At 39.1% G+C, this 27,132-nt stretch overlaps 1 protein-coding gene across 1 annotated transcript in view; it reads right to left on the reverse strand.

Moving 5' to 3' along the window:
- LOC109224451 overlaps nucleotides 1–22,439 on the reverse strand; it is a gene marked incomplete at its 5' end in the record, with an annotated part of 40,412 nt that extends 17,973 nt beyond the window's left edge. The window contains one exon of the mRNA XM_019389032.1: nucleotides 22,173–22,439. Coding sequence (XP_019244577.1) covers nucleotides 22,173–22,439 — 267 coding nt within the window. The remainder of the gene's footprint in view (nucleotides 1–22,172) is intronic.

The raw sequence follows: 27,132 nt of genomic DNA on the forward strand, positions 1-27,132 counted from the left end.
TTAACTAACCCCTAACTTTACTACCCAAAACTAGACCCCCCCCACCCCCCCCCCCCAATCCAATTTATTAAACCCAAGCCCAATTCAAAACAACCCTAACCCAATTAAACCTACCCAACCCAATAACCCCGTTTAATCGTGGCCGTTGATCTTTAGATCAATGGTCCACAATTAAACTTACCATAATAATCCCAAACGACCCCCCTAAACCTCTTCATTCTTTCATTCCCGTCGCCTTCGTTCCCTAACCTCTCCAACACTCTCTCAGTTCACCCCTAACCCTAATCGTCGTCACCGGCGGAGACCTCCTTTCCATGGTGTTTGTGTGCATTCTCCGACCACCACCGGTCTCCTATACTCTTTGGCTACTTGATTTCATGAGTCCTTGAGAGGATCTCATGGAAACCCAACCTGTTTCGGCTTAAAAGTTGTTTACCGGCCTGTCTCAGGCCACTTTCGTTTGTGAGTATGGATTTCCTCTTGTTTCTAGTACGAATCCATGGGTTTTCGACCGATACTCTTCATCTCTACTATTTTCTAAAAATCCTAGTTTTACTACTGTTCGAATCTCCTCAGATCTTTATAGATCTAAAGCGATTCGAGTATTATTGGGTATTTTCCTTTAAAATCTCTTGGTTTAATTAATTGTTTCAACTTCATTTGCTCTCTCTGAAATTAGGGTTCCTGCCAGACTTTTTTCAAAGATTTTTTCTAAACCTTTCAGTGTTAAACAAATGGTTTCTTTACATGTTTGATTAATTTTCATGTATATGTTTAAACCCTAGATGCTCCATTTTGTGACACTGATTCCTTCATTTCTTTTTTGTTATTGTGTTCATTTTTGTGAACCCGTTGTATTGACTAACTCTATTCTTTAGTCTTGAACAATTTTCTGTTAAAACCAATATTCTTTGGGATTTATTTTTATTTAATTGATTTCTTTTAAGGATTTGAACCAATTCTTCCCGTTAAAATCAGTACTTCTCTGTGATTTACCTATTTTCCTTATTTGTGACTTTAATTAGTACTGCTTGCCTTAATTGGACTATTGGTCTGATTCAGGGATCTAATTGACTCCTATATGGTATATGATTGTTTTGTTTGCCTTATTTGAATCCCAATCAAAATCATTAAGTGATTCCCCCAATTTAAGGGGGTCCTTTTCGGATTCTTATGTGGAAATTGATCGAGTTAAGTCCCCAATTAACGGATTGATTTATTCTGATTATCTTGTTTATGAACTCTAATCTATTTTTCACCTTATTTTCCTACCTTACTAAGTGCTATATAAACTCTCATTTTGATTTCTTTAAGCACGAACAACAGTTCACAAACGCACTCATACACAAACTTTGCTCTCATCTCTCTCTGGTACTTGTGTTCATTGCTTGTCTAGTCGGCTGAAAGCCAAGACTAGATTGTTGAATCCTGCCTACTTTATCTTCTGCTTCTGCTTCCTTAACCGGTATGCTCTCACTATTGCCATTCAATTAATCCTATGTGTTTTCTTACAATCAGCATGCCTTTCTTCTGAACCTGCATGTTTTCCTGTTCAGCATGTCTACTGTTATTTAATTCAACTACGTGCCATATTCTTAGCATGTCTACTTATTTCATTAGATCTTGTGCTTCATGATTATTTCCCCCAATCAGCATGTTCACTAAACTCTGTGTTTATTGCTATTCAGTTTGACCTGTGTGTTTCCTCATAATCAACATGCCCTTTTTCTGCTTAAGCAAACTTATGTCTTTACTACAATAAGCATGTCTACCTCTGTTCAACCTATATGTTACTGCAATAGCATGTCTACTTCTGTTCGAGTGAACCTATGTGCCTTGTTTTTAACATGTTTACTCTTGTTTTAGCCAATCCTATGTGCTTCTGCTTTCAGTAAGTATGTACCCTTGCTCGGGTAGAAATCATGCTCTTAGGATCATTATGATTGTCTACTTGCATTAGAAACCATACTTAGGGGATTATTTTTGTGCATGTTTATAGGTGCATTATATCATTTGTTCTAAAACTTCTGTTTTCTAAAGTTGTGCATATGTCACGCCTGTTTAGAAATCCTTGTACTGGGTTGCTATTAACTCTGCCTAATAATCATGTTTATTCTCTTATGTGCATTAGAAACCATGCTTCAGGATTTTTTACCCTCGCCCAAATACTATGACTACATCTAGATCGTACAGAATCAGTTTCTTCAGTAGCAACTACGTCCATAAGACTTTTAAAAAAAGCAGCCTACACACTTAGGTGTCATGCCTATAGAGATAATGTGTATAAAAATTGTTCTGTAACGTATGCACCTAGACAGCATGCCTATAGGACATAATGAACTCAAACTGCCTGTTAAAACTGTTTTTGCTGGTTTATTGCACTTCTGATCAATGACTAGATACCATGTTCATAGGACATCACTGTTACACGCCTAGGCAAGCCTGTAGGGCGACTAAAATCCTGCAAACTGTAAAATTACGCTTTTGTTATTCGTGAACTGCCCAGATTCAACTGGTCTCAAAATCAGTAGGCAAACTGATTAGGTCTCTATCACCTCGCTTTAACACGATGCTGCATACATTCTATTTGCTCACCTAGATATCCTGCTCTAGGACCTTTGGAAATGTTTGAAATCTTGTTGTTTGAGACGTGCTGTTGTTTGCTTATTTGTGGAGGTAAACGTGAGCCCCTTTAATTGTTCTTTACTTGACAGTCCTAATTGTTTTGATTGTTGCCTAGATTTTTCTCCTTTAAGTACCTTAGGAAAGTCTAGAACTGCCTAAATTAGAGGTCCTAAATACCTCCAGGGCCGCAAGGAAGGGACGGGTAATGCGTGCAAAGAGTTCGTTCAATTAAAAGCGCTTATATAACCATTAAGGGGAGGGTAATTGGGTAGTAAAGGATATGATGACCTGTGCGCTAATGCTATGTGTAGCACTCCGACTTGGGGATGATTACCAAGCACTGTACAGATGTGATCCTGTAGGCTAAAAATCCTAGGACCCCTTTCACCCCTTGTTTTAAATATAATACCAATTTGTCTAATTTGCTTTATTTGTTTATAAGACTAATTCGCATAATTTGAGTTCGGCCGGGACCCACCGTTGTGGACCGCGAGGGGTGCCTAACATCTTCCCCTCAAGGTTATTTCGAGCCCTTACCCAAATCTCTGGTAATGCAAACCGGTTTCATGAGTTATTTGCTCTAGGTGCCCTAACGCACCTTAAATCCGTTAGGTGGCAACTCTTCAAATCCCATACCCAATTCCCAAAAGGAAATGAGTTGTTCCCAATAAATGTCGAAACCCGGACTCCGCGAGGAAAAAGGGGGCGCGACAAGTGTTCTAACTCATACTAGGTTTAGACATGATGCATGCACAACTAATTTAAGAATGGGGTTTCTAGAAGAGTCTAGACTGGTACCCTCAAGCGGACAACTTGAGCGGAAAAGGCTCGGAACCTTCGATTTCACCGTTGATCGACTAGTTTTACCGCAAATAAGCCTTTCCAAATTTAAAGGGTGATTTTAGGAAGAGCGCGAACACTCATCAAGTGCCGCTATGGTATTAATACGCACGAGTGGAATATGATGCGGAGCATGCTTTATGCATAAATAAAATAATACGTTGTCAAGTATTTTCACATGTTGAAAGCAATAAATGCAGTATTGAATGAACGTAAAGACATAAAAGAAACAAAAACAGGGAGAAGTTAGCCCGCATAATGAAAGAATTGTTATAAAGCACATAAAGGGGTAAGGATTGAGGAGAGACATGATATAGCAAAATTAAAAGTATGGAGCAGGTGAACATGATTAGGAAATAAGGGGAAACACATATTGTAATTAAATTAAATGAAGAATCGCATATGAGTTCATATAGAGGGGAAATGGGGAAAAGGATGTGCATGTAGCAATAAAAGGGAAAAATGGGAGCGGGAGACTCAGGTAACAGCAAAATAACAAAGACACGCTTATCAGAGAAGACTAATTCACAAAGATCAAGTTTTTTTATGGTAAGAGCCTAAAAATATCCCCAACAGAGTCGCCATGCTGTCGCGCCCCTTTTTCTCGCGAAATCGGGTTTCGACATTGACAACTCTTGTAAGGAAGGATTTTAAAAGAGAGAGTCACCACCTAACGGATTAAGGTGCGTTAGGGCACCTATTTGCAGATAACTCTGTTTAACTAATTTGCGTCACCAAAGATCGGGTAAGGGCTCGAAATTACCTCGAAGAGAAGGTGTTAGTCACTCTTCGAGGTCCACAACTGTGGGTCCCGGCCGAACTCAATTATGTGAATTAGTCTGATAAAGAAGCGAGGGAATTATTTAATAGGGATGCGGGGTCCTAAGTTTTTTAGCCTAAAGGATCACCCCGTGAAACATAAATAATACTTCGTAACTCCCACAAGACGGGGTGTTACTCATATTATTCAGCGGGCATAGACTATCATCTCCTGCTACCCAATTACTATCTTTAAGTTATTTACCTAAAGCGCTCTAATCATTTCTAGCTCGTATCCTATGCGTGCACTACCCATCCCTTACCTGTGGTCCTGGAGGCGTTGGGACCTCCATTTTGGATGGTTCTAGACTCAACTTAGGTTGCTCAAAATTGTAAAACTAGGCGACATACAAAATAAGTTGGACTTTTCATGCAAGAGAAGATAAAGGCTCAATTTAGCCTCCACACATTAGGCAGTAAATGCACGCAAACAGGTCGGCGTATCGACAATTTTAACAGTTAAGGTTGTTTGGTCCTATAGACATGATCTCTATATGATTCTGGATTTTAATTATACTAGCAGTCTATGAGAAACAATTTCTAGGTGACTATGTAATTGCCTATTGATTACAATTTAAAGCGTTTGAACTTATAGGCATGTTATGTAGGTGACTTACTCGGTAGTTGACAGTAGTGACAACAAAAATGCTCAGAATTATTTAGTTACTCCAATAGGCATGCTTTCTAGCGGCATTTAGCGAGACGCTATGCAGAGTTCCAATTTTAGTTTCTGGCACAAATAATAATTATCCCTATAGGCATGAGTTCTACCTTGGTGATTGAAACTACCATTGGCTCTTATAGACATGCATATGAACTAAGCGAGTGTGACAATTAATTAGACATGATTTCTGAAGAAGCAGATTTGAACATGCTGCAATGTAAGTTGAACTTAGTTATTGTATTTCCTATAGGCATGGTATCTAATCACATAACAACGAACTAGACAGGATGTTCAAAGAACCTACTTGAGCCAAAGTAAAATCCCTATAGACGGATTATCTATCATGCAACATAGTGAACATCTAGACAAGTTTTCAGCACACAATTAGCAGAACATTTCTTCGCGTAAAGTAAAACCTATAGGCAGGTTATCTAACAAGAATAGTGAATACCTATAGGCAAGTCATCTAACATATAATAGCAGAAAAGACCTATAGGCAGGTTATCTAACACAATAGTAGAACGGGCCAAGCAAACACCTATAGACAGAATTTCTACCCATTCCCATGCATACGTTAAAACTAAATCCAGTTTTCCCAATTCATTAGTGCCCAATCGTTATTACAGACCACAATCAAATGAATGAATTACAAAGTATATAAACTATAGGAAGCCTACAATAGACCCAAATGCACCTGGACAAACCAGGCCTTCAACTCGCAGCATCTCCATAGCCCATGTTCATAGGTACAACATGACCAATGGTGAGCGATTCACCCATATTTCAAAGATAAGCATACAGAACCCAAATTTCTAGTGTGCCAGAGTTCCCAAGGGCTTCAAGAACCCAGAGCAGTGCTCACACTAGAGAAGAATGATCAGAACAGTTCAAGGAAAACTATGAACCAAATCCTGGTGCGTTAGAGTTCACGAGGGTCTCATAGGAACCCTGAGCAGTGCTCACACCAGGAGGCTAGGGGACAATGCCTAGATTGCTTTGGCTTTTAGCCAGCAAAGAATTAGAATTCAGAAGAGTGCAAGACAGGATTGGGAAGCATATTTAGGGATAGAATCACACATAGAACAGAGACAAACACATTGAAAGTAAGCAGACTTGACATAAGTATGAAAATAAACGAAGTCATAAACTGATAATGACCAACTCATGAGCATACTTTCAGTGCAGAATTCAGATTAGGACAAATCATAGAAAAAGGGTTCATTGATCAATTGATGAGTCAAGAAGCATATTAGTTATCAACTAGAACTAATAAAGAGGTTATAGCATGGAGAATACAGAATCAGATAACATGTTAACAGATTTAACAACAGACTAAGGTGTACATGATGAACTAGTTTTTTTGGGAAAGGTATCAAAACATACTTAATATTAAAAGACAGTCTCAAGTTACACATAATTAAGCAGATTTCATCAATCAATTTACTGAGTTAAACATGTCTAGAATACAGAAAAAAACCAATCAATTAGAAGTAACATATTGAATGAGTAGAAAAAGAGCTTCAACAACTTACTAGTTCAGATGAAACAGAAAGAAGTTTAGTAATGCAACAATGATTATCAACAGCAGCAAACAATAGAAGATTTCTAGCCTTGGCTTCCAGTCGGCCAGGAATCAAAGCAGAATGATAATAGTATATAGTTTTAGTAGTGAGGAATACTCGAGTTCTTAGTCTGCCTAAAGGGGAATGGGGGAGGGGTTTAAATAGCACCAGACTAGGGCACACAAATATGGCAATAATCAATTAAGAAAAGCATCTAACAGTTAATTTAAGGAAAGAAAACTCGAAACTCTATTTAAGGTAAGCCAAAGGTAAAGAGACGCGTATAAGCATGTAGATAGAGATTTTATCAAGCAATTAAAGAATCAAATAGATTTGAAGAATCGCAAACCCCCTAAGTTTAGGGTAAGTAAAATTAGTCAACAATTAATGACAAGAGTTGTAATGAAGATACATAGAAACAGAATCATTGAAGGAAAAGTAGAATCGAAAACCCTAAATTTAGAGTGGCGGAAATAATCAAAGAAAAAGCTATAATAAAGATGCACAGAGACGGATAAACGGAGACATTAAAAATTGAACCAGATTTGGTTCGATTTTGAAGAATCAAAAACCCTAATTTTTAAGATAAAAATTAGTCAGGAATATCAATGAAAAATCATGATAAAGATGCACATAGGTAGATATACTGAAATATTAAAGGAAAAATATTTTTTGAAAAAAAAATGGAGAACCATAACAGATCTAGAAAGATCTGAACCCTAGTTTTAGGGTAAGTAAAGAATCGAGAAAAATTTCAGAGATTCATACCATAAAGAGACAAGAATGAACATAGATGGAAAGAAGCAAAGGTCCAAACAAGATTTGGTTCAGAATGAGAGAAATTGGCCTGCCATGTTAGGCAAGCAATTATGTGATACCATAAACGGGTAGCCAATTGCGAGAAGGGGTCGATAAGGTAAGAGAATCAATGATTGATTCCATATCTGGGTTGGAATCAGAGGGGAAATGGGTGACGGCGCTAGGGTTTCAGAGATGAAGAGAGGAGAAGGTTTGAGAGCGTATAGAGGCGGCTGGCTGACCAAAATGGTCTCTAGGGTTAAGGGTGGGGATATAAGGAGAAATGGGTGGAGTATTGTGAGCCGTTGATCACTTTTGATCAACAGCTAAGATTTGATCGGGTTCTAGACTGGGTTGGGAATTAAGGGTGGTTTGGATTGGGCTTAAGGATTGGCCCAAGGGTCTGGGTAGGTATTTAGGTAATTGGGCTATGGGGCTGGTCCGAAAATGGCTTAAAAATAGCTATTAGTTAAATACCCAATTTTAATTGATAAATAATTATAAAAATGATAAACCAGTACAAAAAATATCCTTTGTGCACTAAAATGATTTTAAAATAGTTATTTAACATTTTAAAAATATAAAAGATCATTTTCTACATAAGTAAAGTAATTATACACTAATATGGGCTATTATTGCAAAGATGTGCAATTTAGCTTGAAAAATGCAAATGTAGTTATGAAAAATGCACTAAAAATATTTTAACACTATGTAAGTGTATATGATAATTTAGATGATTAAGTCATCATAAAAATAATTTGAAGGATAATTATTGAATATTTATATAATAAAAATGCAAGAATAAATTGATTTAAAGCCTTCAAAAATTATAGAAAAATTATGAAAAAATGCTTACATATGTTCATAAATAAAGTGATGGTGCATATGCACTATTTTGAAAGCATATATGTATATTAAAAATATAAGGGAAAAATTAGGTATCGACACCCGTTCCTCCAGGGCCTATGGCTCTCGGGCCACTAAAATTTCATCCTCCTCGGACTCGTCCTTGAGCCGGTGGAGTAAGTTCGAGTCAAGCACTCGAGAGCTGGAGGTTTCCTTTGGCTTGCGGACCAGCCTTCTCCTTGGTTTCTTTTTCTCTGAGCTTGAGGAGCTCGGAGCCCTCCTCCTTTTCTTTTCTCCGGCCCGCCCCGGTGCAGGAGACTCAATAGGCAAGTCCTCGTCACCAACCGGAGGCCTGAGCTCAACATCCTTAGGCAAACCTGAGATAGAAAGTAAAGAGAATTAGGAGTTAATAGTTAAAGGAGAGTCCTAACATGGCCTTATTGGATAGGGGGATCTTACCATGGGAACGTGCCTCCCAACGACCCTTCGAGTGTTTGCGCCACGAATGCTCGGAGTAGGGCATCTGAGAAACGATGCCCTCGACCCACCTCTCTAGTCGAGGAATAGCATTTGGAACCCGAACAACGACTGCACCATCACAAACATCAATAAGAAAAGGGGAAGTAAACATAAAAATCAACATTTGAAGGGAACTTCCACTTACGTTTTGTATTCCACTTCTCGGGGAATGGCATGCATTCAGCCGGAATTAGGTCTAAGGTCCTCACCCGGACAAAATGACCTTGCCAGCCTCAATCTGGTCCTCATTGATACTAGAGAATGAGGCTTTGCTGGCCTGGCGCAAAAGCTTTATCAACCCCCCTCGGAATAGTCGGGGACTGTACAAGTGAAGCAGGTAATCCACGGTGAACCGGCAGCCATCGATTTTGCTCATGAAGAACTAGAGGAGGATTGATCCTCTACATTGAAGGATGGATCTGACCGAGGCACACCTCGTACCTCTTGCAGAAGTCTATGACGACTGAGTCCACCGGTCCCAATATGAAGGGATAAGTGTAAACAATCAGGTTTCTCTCGACATGGGTGGTAATGGCCTCCTCGGGGTTAGGGACCACTATCATTTTTTTGGCCCAGTTGCAATCTATCCAAACCGCAGGGAGGACCTCTTCGGTAATCGAATAGATGTATCTCGAGAAGTCTTCGCACCGGCCCGGTAAGGAAGAGGGGTTTTCAACCGTAAAATCATTATTTACCGAGCATCTTCTGGGGATGAACATTTTCAAAGGAGGTTCCCGTGCTGGTTCATCAACAACAGTACGCTAAACAGTTTCTTCGGCCTCAGTAGCCGGCCGCGAAGCAGAAAGTGTTTCTTTTTGGGGAACGGTTTTGGAGGTCTTTGCCATTTCTTTGAAAAATGGAGGAGAAATGGAGGAAGAAAGGAAGTTAAAGGCTTGAGATGGAGATGTAAGAAAGTTCTTGCAAAAGATCCCAAATAAACCTGAGTATAATTGCTAGAGAGTATCGAAATTTCGAAGATGCGAGGGTAGAAGGTTTGGATGTAAAGTTAAAATGAACAAATGAGGGGGTATTTATAGTTTTTAACGACAGTTCGCATCCAGGAGTGGCTGACCTACAATTGATGAGCATTTAATGCCAGTAAGACTTGACTGACGAGACGTTTTGTTTATTTTGTCGTTTCTGTCGCGAGGTATCGAAGTAAGGAATCGAAAGCTCATGTCGTTTCTCGTCATTTACCCTTCGAGAAACGAGGGGACAATCTGTATACGGGTAAAATCAAACTCATGATGCACCCGATTTCTAACAAGATAATCCAGGCTCGTGATGTGATGGCAAGGAACCAAAATCAAGCCGAAAGTCCCATCGAGCTAGAACCCGGGGACACGACTCCTGCCCTCGGGAATATCGAGGTTGTAGTTCCAAAATCGATCCTTACCCTCAAACAACTTCGAGGAAGATTATCGGATGATCAAGCATAACCAACAGAAGGCTGAAGTATCCGTGGCCGGCCGGATATCACGGCGGGGATCTCGGCACGTATCTATAAGAAACCAACAATAAGTTAATCAGAAGATCTTTTACCTTTTATAGAGTTGTACCTAAAGCAGGACTCCCCTACTATATAAAGGGGGCCTGACAGTTCAAGTAACACGGTAACACGTATTCCAAAGAAATATATTATTATTTCTCTTTCTAAGCTCTTATTCCATTGTATCTTGATAGTGATCGAAGGGCATCTAGTTTCCAAGACTGAGATTATCCCGTTGTGTGTTTCAAATTTACTTTATCATTATTTATTTCAATTGAAACTTAATTTATCGCTTTGTGTCAAGTTAATCCACGTATTCTTAAATCAATTACAAATTCAATTGTTATCCGATTTTGAGGGTAAACAGTTCCCTTTCTCTATAAACATAAAGAAATTATTCCATTTTTCCTTAAAAATAGGAGTGGAATTAGTGGTGAAGATAAAAAAGAAAAAAATAGTCCATTAATAAACCAATCCAATAAATTTTGCTAAAAGAATTACAAAACCCAAAATGAAATAAAGTTCAAATGAATGTTAAAATAATTGGGACCACCAAATAGAGGAGTTGACAAGTTAACCTTATTGTTTGTAAGAGGATGGTGTTCATTTATTTATCTATTTATAATCGTGTCTTGGTAAATTTGTGCATATATATTACCTTCCACCAACATCAGTATAAGATATTTTTATCTACTACAACTTGGACAAATAGAAATAAATTACATAAATATTTGTCAATCGGCCAGGATTTGCAAGAGGACGGTGTTCGTATAGTGATTTCAAACTAAAAATGGCCCTATTAAAACTTCTAGTCCCTAAGATAACGGATAGCGTAGCACACTGACCACGCGTTTTGAAAAAGTGGAGAAGCGAACAAAGATCCGTGGTTCTATTTTTGAGGTGAGTAAAATAAGAGTGTTATATACGGTTAAAATCAGGCCCACCCGATTTTACTGATTTACCGAGACCAGTGTGAAGGATCGAAGAACGGTCCCGTGATAGATCAGACCAAGGCACGAGGACAAGGTACCGAGTTTAAGATTCGAGGTACCTGTCAAGATCGAGGCCGGTAGTGATTGAGACCAAATAAGACAGACATCGAGCAAGTTCGAAGATAGCATAATAACAGAAAGGCGAGATATCCATGACTAGTCAAAGATCATGGTGGAAATCTCGGAATGGATCAAATCAAGGATGGTTAATTTGCTAATCATGGGATTTTCTTATGTAATTAGAGTTATACCATAATTAGAATTCCTCTACTATATAAAGAGGAGTTCCGATCATTTGTAAAGCACTTGGATTTTCTCATATCAAAGCAATATAGTACTCTTTTTAGTTTATATTCTCTTGTTCATCAGCTTGCATTATTTTTACTTGTTTTGGTATCAATCAGTTTGAGGGCATTCTAACTTGAGGGTTGATTTTCGTCTCAAAAATGGTTTGCTTCACTTTATTGTTAATTTCTATCACTAATCTTTACATTTATCAATTGGTATTAGGTAAAATCATGTGTCCTTAAAACCACATTATAAGTTTATTTGTTATCTAGTTTTAAGGGTAAACAGTTTGGCGCCGACCGTGGGGCTAAGGATAATAGTGATTGCCTAGTATTAATTTTGATAACACACACTGCTTCACGCTTGTTCTCGTAAGTGTCTTTGATTTTAGGAATCAACATGTCAAACTCTCAAGTAGCACCCACTCACATAGACAGGACTTGGTCTTCATGGCGAGAACGAAAACATAGCCGTCCAGAGAAACAGAGTACCTCCAGTCAACTCCGATGGACGGTCGGCCATAGACCCAGTCGATGTCAGCTCCCATATTGCCATTAATGGGAATTTGGGCGTCGACCCTGAAAATAGCATCCGCAGAGATGCTCGAGCAGCCGATCAGAACTCACAGAGCAGCGAAGAAGGAGGAATTAGCCTTCGAATGATATTCGAGATGTTGCAGACTCAACAAGTTGCGATAGCACAACTCCAAAATGAGAATCGAGCACCAAGCAGAATTGAGCTCGAAACATCACAAGAAGTTGTTCATGGAGTCGAACCTGTACCGGAGAGATCGAACGCCAATGAATAAGGGACTGACCCTGCCATTATAAAAATGCTCGAGGAACTCACTAAACGGATTGAATCGGGTGAAAAGAAAATCGAGGCTAATGACAAAAAGGTAGAAACGTACAACTCCCGGGTTGACCAAATACTGGGAGAACTACCGATTCTAAAAGGTTTGAAGTCGAAGAAGTTCGTGCAAAAGCCTTTCCCTCCAAGTGCGGCTCCGAAGCCCATCTCGAAAAAATTCTGCATGCCAGAAATTCCCAAATACAATGGAACCACCAACCCTAATGAGCATGTCACTTCTTATACATGCGCAATAAAAGCAAATGACTTAGAAGATGATGAGATTGAATCTGTTCTATTGAAAAAGTTTGGAGAAACTTTATCGAAAGGGGCAATGATATGGTACCACAATTTGCCGCCCAATTCGCAGATTCCTTCGTGAAGGCACACGCCGGAGCAATAAAGGTTGCGACTAGGAAGTCGGACCTCTTCAAAGTGAAATAAAAGGACAACGAAATGTTGAGGGAATTCATATCTCGATTCCATATAGAACGCATAGACCTACCCCCAGTCACAGATAATTGGGGTGTTCAAGCTTTTACTCAAGGTTTGAACGAACGAAGTTCGATAACATCACGACAACTAAAGCAGAATTTAATTGAATATCCAGTTATGACCTGGGTCAATGTCAATAATCGGTACCAGTCAAAGATTAGGGTCAAGGATGATCAATTGAGAATATCAGTAGAATTCAAAGGGACATCGACAAAGAACCCCGATCTAACAGAGATCGGTACCAACACATCACAGATCGTAGAAAGAGCGGCCCAGGACGTAATCCCATTTGAAATGATCGAAGGAATGATCGAGGACATAACTCCCGAGGGCTCATGAGTAAAAGTGGATTCGATAAACATGCCGAGCCCATAGAAGCACCACGACTATCAAAATACAACTTCAGTATCGATGGATCGGGTATTGTATCAGCCATTAAACAGATCAAAGATACTAGATTGCCTAGACCCTTACAGATTGATCCAGCTCAAAGGAACCCTAATAAAATATGCAAATACCATGGTACCTATGATCATAGAACCGAAGACTGCAGACAATTGATGGAGGAGGTAGCCTGTCTATTAAACAAGGGTCACCTTCGAGAATTCTTAAGTGACTGAGCCAAGAAACACTTCAAAAACAAAGATTCAAACAGACATAGCAAGCAAGAAGAGCCACAACATGTGATTCACATGATTGTTGGAGGAGTCGACATTCCTTAAGGGCCGGTATTTAAATGCACCAAGGTGATAATCACAAGGGAAAAGCGAACTCGAGACTACTTGCCAGAAGAAACTTTGTCTATCAACGACAATGATATAGAAGGGATCGAACAACCTCACAACGATGCATTGGTAATATCTATCTGTATGAATAAAATTCAATTTAAACGTGTGTTGATTGATCCAGGTAGCTCGACAAACATTATTCGATCAAGGGTCGTAGAGCAACTCGGCCTCCAAGATCAAATCGTGCCCGCAGCTCGAGTACTTAACGACTTCAACATGGCAAGTGAAACCACCAAAGGGGAAATCATTTTGCCAGTAAATGTGGCTGGGACTATCCAAGAATCAAAGTTCCATGTGATCGAAGGTGACATGAGGTACAACGCGCTGCTCGGAAGGCCTTGGATTCATAACATGAGGGCAATGCCCTCGACGCTTCACCAAGTCCTGAAGTTCCCAATATCAGAAGGAATCAAAACGGTGTACGGTGAACAACCTGCCGCCAAAGAAATGTTTGCAATCGACGAAGTAGTACCGGTATCGGCGCTTTCATCAACAAAGGGATCAGAGTCGAAGGGAAAGCAAGAAGTGAAATAGCAACCAATGTCACCGGCCTCAGCCCGATCGGAGGAGCATAAAACTTTCGAGGATAATGATTATATGATACCTCGAACCTTCATAATCCCCGATGATCCTGATGCAACAAAGTCAACGGTCGAAGATCTGGAACAAATCATACTGATCATGCATTTGCCCGATCGAAAGGTATACCTGGGCACGGGGTTAACCCCCCAGCTTAGGAAAAAACTTGTTCAATTCCTTTTAGATAACATGGATTGTTTTGCTTGGTCGCACCTAGATATGACAGGGATCCCACCGGAGATCACTACGCATCGACTGAGCTTGGACCCGAAGTTCCGCCCAGTAAAACAAAAGAAAAGGCCCTAGTCTGAGGTAAAACATGCATTCATTAAGGACGAGGTAACAAAACTTCTCAATATAGGATCTATTCGGGAGGTAAAATATCCCGAATGGTTAGCAAACGTAGTTATAGTCCCTAAAAAGGGAAATAAACTTAGAATGTGCGTAGACTATAAGGATTTAAACAAGGCATGCCCTAAAGATTCCTTTCCTTTGCCGAATATCGATCGCATGATCGATGCCACGGCCGGCCACGAGATCCTTAGTTTTCTCGATGCCTACTAAAGTACAATCAAATACAAATGAACCCGAAGGATCAGGAAAAGACTTTGTTCATCACTAAATAAAGCACCTATTGTTATAACGTAATGCCGTTTGGACTAAAAAATGCTGGTGCTACTTATCAACTCCTAGTAAATCGAATGTCCGAAGAGCAAATAAGTAAATCAATGGAGGTTTATATTGACGATATGTTAGTTAAGTCCCTGCGAGCAGAGGACCATTTAAAACATTTGCAAGAGACTTTCGACATACTAAGGAAGTACAACATAAAGCTCAACCCGGAGAAATATGCGTTCAGGGTCGGTTCGGGCAAGTTCCTCGGCTTTATGGTATCAAATCGGGGGGATCGAGATTAATCCCGATAAAATCAAGGCAATCGAAGACATCACAGTCGTTGATAATGTCAAGGCTGTACAAAGGTAAATAGGGCCCATAGCCACCCTAGGTCGATTTATTTCGAGGTCCTCATATAAGAGCCACCGTTTCTTCTTACTGCTTAAGAAGAAGAGCAATTTTGCATGGACCCCGGAATGTCAACAAGCCTTGGAGGAACTGAAGCGATACCTGTCGAGCCCGCCATTTCTTCACACCCCGAAAGCGGACGAGCAACTTTACTTATATTTAGCGGTCTCGGAGATAGCGGTAAGTGGGGTCTTAGTTCGAGAAGAGCAAGGTACACAATTCCCTATTTATTATGTTAGTCGAACTCTAAAAGAGGCCGAAACTCAATACCCACACTTAGAAAAATTAGCGCTCGCTCTGATAAGCGCCTCTAGGAAATTAAAACCATACTTTCAGTGTCACCCAATTTGTGTTGTAACCACCGATCCCTTATGCAACATTTTTCACAAGCCCGAACTCTCGGGTCAATTGGCCAAATGGGCCATCGATATCAGCGGGTACGATATTGAGTATCAACCCCGAACGTCCATCAAGTCTCAAATCTTGGCAGGTTTCGTGATCGACTTCACGCTAGCCCTCGTACCCGAGGTCGAAAAGGAACTATTATTAAAATCGGGTACATCATCGGGGGTGTGGACCCTCTTCATGGATGGCGCTTCGAACGTTAAGGGGTCCGGGCTACGCATTGTTTTGAAGTTGCGCACATGTAATACAATTAGACAGTTTATCAAAACTTCAAAATCAACTAACAATGAGGCTAAGTATGAGGTCATGATTGCAGGTCTCGAGCTAGCTAAGAGCTTAGGAGCAGAGGTCATCGAGGCCAAGTGTGACTACCAACTTGTGGTAAATCAAGTCAACAGAACTTTCGAGGTTCGAGAAGATCGAAGGCAGAGGTACTTGGAAAAACTACAGGTGTCTCTACATCGATTTAAAGAGTGGACCCTACAATACGTACCTCGAGAACAAAACAGCAAGGCCGATGCCCTTGCAAATTTGGGGTCATCGATCGAAGACGACGAACTTAGCTCGGGGACCGTCGTACAACTTTCGAGGTCAGTAATCGAAGAAGGTCACGCCGAAATAAACTCCACAAGTCTAACCTGGGATTGGAGGAACAAGTATATCGAATACCTAAAGAACGAAAAGCTTCCATCGGATCCTTAGGAATAGAGGACTCTACGCACGAAGGTCGCACGGTTCACATTGGCCAAGGATGGAACACTATATAGGAGAATGTTCGATGGACCGTTGGCGATATGTTTGGGACCAGGAGATACCGACTACGTTCTACGGGAAATTCACGAGGGAACTTGCTAAAATCATTCCGGTGCCGAGTCATTGGTTCACAAAGTCATTAGAGCGGGATACTATTGGGCCGATATGGAGAAAGATACAAAAGAGTTTGTTCGAAAATGTGACAAATGCCAAGGGTATGCGACGATGATTCACCGATCCGGAGAGCAACTCCATTCAGTCTTATCCCCATGGCCGTCCATGAAATGGGGAATGAACATCGTCGGCCCTCTCCCATCGGCCCCAGGTAAAGCTCAATTCATTTTGTTTATGACTGACTACTTTTTCTAAGTGGGTTAAAGCATAGGCCTTCGAAAAAGTTAGAGAAAAGAAGTCATAGACTTCATTTGGGACCACATTATATGTCGATTCGGGATGCCTGCCAAGATCCTATCCGACAATGAGAAGCAATTCATCGGCAGCAAAGTGACAAAATTTCTCGAAGACCACAAGATTAAAAGGATCTTATCAATGCCATATCATCCTAGTGGGAACAGACAAGCTGAGTCGACAAACAAGACCATCATTCAAAATCTAAAGAAAAGGTTCACCGACGCAAAAGGAAAATGGAGAGAAACACTGCCCAAGGTTCTTTAGGTGTACCGTACAACGTCGAAATCCAGTATGGGGGCAACACCATTCTCTTTAGTCTACGGTGCCGATGCTCTGATCCCGATCAAAGTCAGAGAACCTAGCCTCAGGTTTCAACATGCAACGGAAGAGTAAAATCATGAGGCTATGAATACAAGTCTCGAATTACTAGATGAAAGATGGGAAGCCGTCCTCGTTCGAATGGCCGCACAGAACCAACGCAACAAAAGGTATTATAACCGAAGAGCCAACCTAAAATTGGGGACTTAGTTTTGAGAAAAGTCACCCCAACACTCGAAACCTGAACGAAGGAAAACTTAGCCCAAACTAGGAGGGATCCTCGATATCATCGGCAAAGGATCTTACAAACTTGGCACAATGAACGGCGAGCAATTACCAAACAACTGGAATGTATCACTCCTTAAACGATATTACTGCTAAGGTATGACCTCCTCCATTTTCATTTATATTTTATGTTAACCAATTGCAGGTGTTCGGTCAAAGACATCGAGGGATTTTTCAACACAAAGTCCTTAGGTCTGAAAGCACGCGTTGCAATCGTTTTCCCTTAGACCCGTTTTTATCCCAAATGGGTTTTTCCGGCAAGGTTTTTAACGAGGCAACCATTGTTCGTTCTAACTTAGAGCAATTTAACAGTATCCGAGGCTTCTTTAAATCAACCTCGAATACTGGGGGCATCACCCTCGAATGTTATAAGTAAAGTACTTTGTGTCAACACAGTCTCGATAGGCAAATTTTGTAAGGGCCAAACGGTCGAACGAACCGTGCCCATGTAGATTATTCGAGCCCTAACATCGAACATGTACGCATGTATAATCATCTGTTAAGAGAAGTATTTTTTCCTTGCCAAATATTTCATGCCTTAGAAAATTTTACTTTACAATTTCGTACTTATGATATATTGTGGAAACTGGCTCAAGGGTCGATCATAACTAAAGTTCGAACAACTAACCCCGCACTCGGGGACTGCCGTCCAAAAATCGACATGATCGAATTACTAGGACCTCGAGATCGTAAGACCTTAAAAAGGCAACCCTCGATTTTATAGGCCACGTCCGCCCCACTCGGGGACTGACACTTCGAATAAGTTTTGAGTGTAACAGGAAACGAGCCCAAGAGGCAAATCTCAAGCTAAAGGCAACAGCCAACTTGATACGGTTCGGAGATGTCCAAATTTCATAATAAAATAGGCCTTCGAATATTTTCATAAAACCAGTTTAAAAAGGCTACCCTCGACAAAATTACATAGGGTTTCAATCACATCAACCCTTGAAAATCCTAAGGGGTACCGAATTGTTCGAACTCTCAAACCATTTTCTCTATTTCACACTAAGGCATTACGAATCAAAGGGGTTCGATATCACCAGCCCTCGAAAACAGAGGAATATGAATACAGATTTATCTCATGCTAAGGCATAACAAATTTTTATGTGATTAACTTTTTAATCCAAAAGGGGTAGAAAGCCTTATGTATATTAAAACGATCGTTCTACAAAGGCCATGGTGTCAAGAAACATGGATGGTTTAATGAGAAGATTCAGGCATGCGAGAAGAGGAAGGATGCCACCTAGGCGATCCGGACAATATAATGAATAAGACAAAAATGATGGAAAATGCTATGAGTATGGAAGATTTGGACATGTTCAAGCTGAGTATCCAGATTTAAAAAGAAAAATCTCCAGAGGCTTCAACAAGAACAAATCATTTGGAACCTGGAGTGATGAAGACAATTAAGAAAACGAAGAAATAGCAAATCTTTGCTTCATGACAATTCTGGAAAACGACATGAACAAACTTTCAGGATGCTGGACAGATGAGGACACCTCGGACGATCAATGCAAAGATGACAATGGGAACTGTTTCAAGGCACGAGGTGAAACAAGCAAGGTAAGATCTTATAACTGTGAAAGGTGTAATGAATTGCAGGATATTCTTGACATTACTTTGAAAGAGGCTCAAAAAATGATGAATGAACTAAAGAGACTCAACAAAGAAGTTAAAGACTGGAAACTCAAGCATGAAGTATGTGAAATTGAAAAAGAAGTACTTCAAGAAAAGTTTGAGGAAGTGCAAATGCAACTCAATGGCATGCGCAAATCCACCAGTCATAGTTTTGTCATGTCAAACCAGGCAACTTACAAGTCATCTGGAGAAGGACCAGCCAGAATAGAGTCCACTAGTACTAACACTAATGAAAGATCCAAAAATGGATCAGAAGTTACGTGTCACTACTGTAACAAAAGTGGACATAGATATTCATTTTGTCGATTTCGTAAATCAAATGTTTCAGGTTGGGTTTGGAAATCCAAAAACAATTCTGAGTCAAGTAATACTAACCAACTAAGACCCAAGCAAGCTTGGGTACCTAAAAGAAAGTAGTCACTATGTCTTGGAGGAACACCACAGGAGGAGTCATAAAGGAAAATGGTACTTAGATAGTGCATGTTCCAGTCACATGACAGGTGATAAAAACCTATTTAAGGAAGTTACAAAAATATATGGAGGAAGTGTTAAGTTTGGCGATGATTCAAAAGGAAAAATAGTCGGTACCGGAAAAGTCGCTTTCAATAACAACTGTGATATCACTGAGGTTTATCTCATTGATGGACTTAACTACAATCTTCTGAGTATAAGTCAGCTATGCGACTCAGGGTATGAGGTAAAATTCAAGAAAACAGGTTGTGCTATTGAAGAAGAGACAGGTAAAATAATCCTCCTAGGTAAAAGGTATGGAAATATTTATATTCTTCATGGATTTGAAAATATAGATGGTCATATTTGTTTAACATCCATATCAGATGATCTTTGGTTATGGCATAAGAAACTTGGTCATGCAATCATGCATTTGATAGAAAACTTTCTAAGTATGAGTTAGTCATCGGTTTACCCAAACTAAATTTTTCTAGAAATCATATATGTGATGTCTGTCAAATTGGAAAACAAACTAGAAACTCTTTCAAAAAACAAAGATATTGTATCTACCTCTAAACCTTTGCAATTGCTTCATATGGATTTATTTGGGCCTACTAGAACTGCTAGCATAGGAGGAAAACGATATGCTTTTGTTATTATTGATGATTACTCACGCTTTACTTGGGTGATTTTCTTATCCCATAAAGATGAAGCGTTGAATTTTTTTGAGATTTTCTATAAGAAGGTTAAAAGAGAAAAGGGGTATCTGATTACAATAATCCAAAGTGATCATAGAGGAGAATTTGAAAGCAGAGCATTTGAAGACTTCTGTAATGATCAATGATATACTCACAATTTCTCTGCACCAAGATCACCCCAACAGAATGGAGTCGTTGAAAGGAAAAATAGAACCCTGCAAGATATGGCAAGAACTATGATACTAGAACATTCACTACCAAATCACTTCTGGGCAGAAGGAGTAAGTACAGCATGTCACATTCTCAACCGATGTCTTATAAGTCATATTTTGAAGAAAACACCTTATGAACCGTGGAAAGTTAAACGACCCAATATTAGTTACTTTCACCCATTGGAAGTAAGTGTTTCATTCACAATAATGGTAAGGACAATCTTGGAAATTTCGATCCAAGAAGTGATGAAGGTATTTTTCTGGGTTATTCATTAAACAATAGATCTTTTAGAGTCTATAATAAACGCACACTGTGTGTGGAAGAATCAATACATGTTATATTTGATGAAAATAACTCTTCGGCCGAGAAAGGAATTATTGCAGGTGATTAAGATCAAGCTCAAAAAAATTCAGGAGACAAGCAAATCTCAAGAGTCGACTAACAGATTGATGTTGTGATAGATTCAACTAATGAAACCAGCAACAATCCACCAGAACCTCCGAAGGAGTCAACTGTCACACCTCCTTTTTACTACCCGAGAGGGGTATAAGGGAGTTTTTCCAATTTAAGTGACATTATTCGAAATGGGATTATTTTATTAAATTTTTTTTAGAGTCGCCACTTGGAATATTTTAATTGGTGTCCCAAGTCATCGATTTATTTTAAATCCCAAATCGAGGAAATTCGACTTTCCTTTTGAAGTCTGCGAACCAGAAATTCTAAGTAAGGAATTCTGTTAACCCGGAAGAAGGTGTTAGGCATTCCCGGGTTCCGTGGTTCTAGCACGGTCGCTTAAACTATTAAAATTGGCATATTATCTGATTTATTACATGTTTTAGCCTATGGTACATTTTAGCTTTAGAACCGCTTTTAATTATTTTAAAACGCTTTTAGGAAGATTCAACGCCATTTGAAACATGCCTTGAACCATGCCACATGAAATGCACCCGCGGTTCGCGACACGTTCTATTTAACGTTGTTAAGAATTGAAATTGGGTCACATGAAATGTACACCCGAATTTAGTAACTAAATGAAAGTCAATTTGAAGAACGCACCTAAAGCAACTACGAAGGTTCAAATTAATAACAAAGTTTGCGAGGGCCATGGAAAATTCAATTGATGGCACACCTCAATTTTTTAAAGAGTGAGTATTAATTACATGAGGGTCATGGGTTATTTAATGAAAATGGCACACCTCAAATTCTCTATAAAAGCTAGCTAGTTTTGTGAGGGATGGGCTTAGGGGTTTTATTTGGCATGGCACGCCTCAAATTATTTCGAAATATTTTATTATTCGAAGTCGTTATAATCGGGTTACATAAAATGCACACCCGAATTTTAAAAATTACAAATCACAACTACGTCACGGGAATCGTACCCGTAGCTACGATAATTTAGTAAATCATTTCTTGGCATGATTGAAGATTACACACGCAACCCTCAAGGATGATTTTCACGTCGATATATTGAGAAGACAGTGAATCATTTAAAGGGAGAAATAACTTTAATCCAAATAAGTGATTACTAACCAAACGAATCTGAGGCATCTTTTTCTCATATAAATAGGAACAAACTAAAAACAGTCTACGAAAATGGCACGTTTGCGTGGTCTACAGACAAATAGCTATATGATCCCATTCCATTTACACTGATATAGAAAATAACTTAATTAATAGCAAAATACCAACACAAGGAGAAAGATGGAACCAAGCATTGCATCCTCAAATTGGCTACCAAGCAAGGGACTAACTGATATTTTAACACACTTTTATTATATAGCCAAACTTCCTGACAAAGTAAGAAAACAGAATCCAAGTTACTGACCCGTCTCCCTAGGTGAAATGGGATATCAAGGCTTCCCGTAACTTCAACAGCCACAACCACACCGGAAAAGAAAATTCGAACAGAACCGGCGACTCGATACCTCAACGGCAGCCCCGAAAACGACCTCCATTGAAACTCAACCGCTGGGTCACTTGGAGCTGCTATTTTGTGCGAAAAACTCTTATGTTCACTAGGTTTCAGGGGCTGTTTCTGTCTCTTGGGGTGTAGAAGAAGGTGAAGTTCAGGAGGGGGAGGGGTCGTGTCTTTGGTTCAAATCGGCGCTACTCCTCTTCAAGTGTCTAGCTCCTTGGGCGTTTTTTATTAGGAAGAAGCCATGGAATTTTGGCTTTCTTCTCTGAAGAAGAATATCAAATCGATGGGGAGGGGGTGTTTGTGTATTAGCGGCGCTGATCTCCCCTGAAGAACGGCGCTCAGCCTTTTTCCTAGGATCTAGGCTTAGGCTGCTTTTTGGTCTTCATTTTTTTTGTATTTTTGCTGAAGAAACGGCGGATTGTTATGTGTAGCTTAGGGATCTGATGTGTTTTTGGGCGTTGGTCTATATTTAGGCATTAGGTATTATTATATAGGGGTAGGAATTAGGTTAGGAGTATGGCCTAGGAATTATGGGTTTGAGAATTAAGGGCTAGGTCCAAAAATTAGGCCTAAAAATGGATTGTTCGAGCCCAAGTTTTATTTTTTTCCTGCGAACGAGACTAAAATACGATCTCATTTATTAATTAATCCTACTCAAGTAAAATAACTATTAAAATAAGACTGACCGTTAAAATATACTATTTTTGGTATTTTTTTTCAAGATTAAAATGACTACAAAACATTAATGAAATTATTTTTTTGTAATTTTCGTTTTCTTGTAATAAAGTAAAAAGTCAAAATTAGTTGAAATAGTGATATTAGGCCTAAATTAAATATTTACATGTTAAAATATAAAAATCTTGGGGAGTGTCAAAAATCACATGTCTACATCAACTACTCATATAGTTGTCCAAATGAATGGAGAAGTGAACCTGAATATCCTCAAAAATTCATCATAGGAGATCCAAGTGAGGGAATGAAAACCAGGGAGCACTCAAGAAGAAAGCAAACATAGCACTAATTTCTCACATTGAGCTAAAGAAAATAGAGGAAGCTTTGAAAGACTCAAGCTGGCTGCAAGCGATGCAGGAAGAGCTAGATCGATTCGACAAAAATCAAGTATGGAAATTGATACCCAAATTTGAAAGTGTTCCTGTAATTGGAACAAAGTGGGTCTTCAGAAATAAACTGAATGAGGATGGAAAAGTTGTAAGAAACAAAGCCAGATTAGTTTCTCAAGGATATTCACAACAATAAGGAGTCGACTATGACGAAACCTTTGCCCCAGTAGCTCGACCGGAATCTATGCGAATTTTTCTGGCATATGCATCATTTAAGAGATTCGGGCTATTCCAGATGGATGTTAAAAGTTCCCTTTGAATGGTTTCATTGAAGAGGAAGTATACGTGAAACAACCTTCTGGGTTTGTAGATTCAAAGATTCCCCATCATGTGTATAAGCTAACCAAAGCGTTGTACGGACTGAAACAAGCTCCACGGGCATGGTACGAAAGACTCAGTTCATTTCTTATTGATCATGGGTTTACAAGAGGTAAAGTAGACACTACTCTGTTTATTAAAAGATCATCAGAAGGTAATCTCATTATTCAAATTTATGTTGATGATATTATCTTTGGTAGTGCTAATCATCTTATGTGCAAGAAATTTTCAAATCTTATGCAAAGTGAGTTCGAAATGAGTATGATGGGAGAACTAACGTTCTTCCTTAGATTTCAAATCCAACAATCTGAAGAAGGAACGTTCATATGTCAGACAAAATATACAAAGGAGTTAATCCAAAAATTCGGTATGAGCAATGCTAAAGCTATTGGCATACCAATGAGTCCTTCAACAAGTTTCGACAAAGAAGAACAAGGAATTCCTATTGATGAAACTAAGTATCGTGGAATGATTGGCTCACTTCTTTGTCTAATTGCTAGTCGACCTGATATTATGTTTAGTGTCTGTAAATGTGTCAAGTTTCAGTCAGCTCCTAAGGAGTCATATCTGACTACAGTAAAATGAATTATTCGATATCTCATTGGAACTGTCTCTCACAGAGTATGGTATCCACGATCTAACAACTTTAATTTAGAAGGTTTTTCATATGCTGATCTTGCAGGTGATAAGGAAGACAGAAAAAGCACCAGTGGAACATGTCAATTACTTGAAAAGGCACTAATATTGTGGAACAGTAAAAAACAAGGATTAGTTGCATTATCAACGACTGAGGCTGAGTATATTGCCATTGGATAATGTTGTGCACAATTACTATGGATGTCTCATCAATTGGGCGACTATGAATTATTCTTTAAACATATTCCAATTTTCTGTGATAACTCTAGTGCTATTTGTCTATATAAGAATCTTATGCATCATTCTAGGGCTAAGCATATAGATATCAAGCATTATTTTATTAGTGATCATGTTCTTAAGGGAAATATAGAACTAATGTTTGTTGGAACTACTGACCAACTAGCGGACATCGTTACTAAGCTATCACTAGAGGACAGATGTTGCTCTTTAAGAGAGTTACTTTGTATTGTTTGCACTAATCATTAATTTTGGGGCCTATGTGTCACTATTATTTTTTGCCTAATGTTTAACCTTGTTGTCTTCTGATCATTAATTGCGCCTATGATTTCCCTCTCTTTTCCTCTCTTTTCACATCAGTTCAGAGTTCAAAGAAGGAAACCCAATCATCACGTTTGTTCACTGACACCCCTTCCTTTTCTGTACTCAACCGTTAGAAAACCCCTTTTAATACCTGAAAACCCTTTTCAGTCTCCATCGTCCTCATCGCCTAGTAACCCTCTCCACAACTTTCTCTCACCAAAAGATCTTCCATGGCCAACCACTCAAAAAATCCTTCTGCCTCTACCAGAAAAAGTACTCACTCCAGAACTAAAACCCCATCTCAACCTACATAACAGGTAGACCTAGGGTCCGATCATTCTGAAGGCTTTGCCTCCTTTCAAGCGGATTTTTCAGACCACTCTTACACTTTAGGAGAAAACGCCCTAGGAAAAAGGCCTATGGAAGAACCCTCTGAATCCTTTACTCCAAAGAAGCCGAAAATCGATCTCTCTAGTTCTTTAGAGTCTGACCTAAATTTCTGGAACTCTCCAAATGGGGATTTTTTCATCGCTTTGAAAGACAAGCCAATTGCTCATGGGAGGGTAGTCGACTTGATGACATGGACGTCCTAAATTGCAAGGTCAAAAATCTATTTGTTCATCAGGGCTGGTCTAAATTCTTCTCTGTTCCCCCTCCTAAAGTCTATGAACCCCTAGTGAGAATGTTTTATGCAAATCTTCGTTCTAGTAAGCCTGATAAGTTGGTATCCTTAGGGGTCGTTTGGTTGCCGGTTAGAGTTATGCAGGTATTAGTTATACATGTATTAGTTATGCAGGGATTAGTTATGCAGGGATAAGTAACGCAGGGATTAGTTATGCAGGTATTAGTTATGCAGAGATTATTTTTTGAATGTTTGGTTTGTTGTATTAGAAATTGATATACATTATATAAATTTTAAAGTAAAATGCTTGTTTACAACTATACCCCTGGCCTTCTTTTGCATTGTTTTTTCTCTCTTTCCATTTATGTAGGAAGCAATTTAGTTAGGAACTTTGGGTGTTACTTTCACTTCTTCGTCATACTACTGAACTATGTGAAGTTTAGACATATTTGATTTTCACTTCTTAGTTTTGGTATTTCCATTTTCTAGTGGCTTCTCCAGTTTGCTTTTGCTAGTTTGTTCTTTAAAAATGAGAGAAGACAAGGTATATAGTTGGCAAGTGAAAGCAAGTGAAACCTGTTGACGGGTTGGCAGAGAAATAAGGAAGCCTTATGTGTAAAGTGATAGGGGTAAATTTGTCATTTGAGTATTTTATCCATGTATTACTAATACATGTATTAGTTATTCCATCTTCTACCCCGCATAAAATAATACACAGATTGACTCATAACTTATACATGTATTATTTATGCATAATTGAAAAATGTCAACCAAACATGGTATTAGTTATGCAGAATTTTATACAAAATAACTATTGCCTACCAAACATGGTATAAGTTATGTTACTCCTTATACATGAATAACCTTTCTTCTAACCAGCTACCAAACGACCTCTTAGTGTTAGGGAAGCACATTGTTCTTGATTCTGCCATGTTTGAGTCAATTTTCCAGTGTAAGTGTTCTGATTCTCCCATGCTTTTCAAAAATTCCCGGCCTGATGACTTTGAAATTACTTTTGATCAAGCAAAACGGTGTATTGCTGAGTGTCCATCTAATTCTCTTCCAAACCAGTTAGGTCCTAGTGATGTTATCTTTGAAACTCGTGTTCTAGCCCACATTGTTGCAACTACTCTGCTTCCTCGTACTGGATCTTTCTCCTCCTTCTCTCAGAGAAATACCTTTCTTGTCTATTTCCTTGTGACAAAACTCAAAATCAAACTGCCCTCCTGGGTCATCAATTTTATGATTGAAGGTGTTGATGATCCCACTAGTTTGCCCTATGGCATGGCCATCACTCACATTCTAGAGGCACATAAATATCTCCAACTCTGATATCCCTTCATATCTGTCTCAAAATCTTACAATTCTAGAGCATTTGCAAGTATGGGGTATATGTGTGTGACGGGGACTGATGTTGGGCATATTTTCATATGTTTCAATATTAATTTACTCGCATTTTCTCCTCTTTCTGGGTGTATTTTATATTGAATATGCCAAGATTACTTAAATATTAACACTACATTAATTAATGATAATTTGAATGATTTAGGTGTACTTTGGATTATAGTGGAAGAATATTATTAAGTTGAAGGAAGCTGATGAGCATCACGTGAAAGTTTGGCAATTGAAA

Source organism: Nicotiana attenuata, chromosome 3 (assembly GCF_001879085.1).
Source record: "Nicotiana attenuata strain UT chromosome 3, NIATTr2, whole genome shotgun sequence".
NCBI lineage: Eukaryota > Viridiplantae > Streptophyta > Magnoliopsida > Solanales > Solanaceae > Nicotiana > Nicotiana attenuata.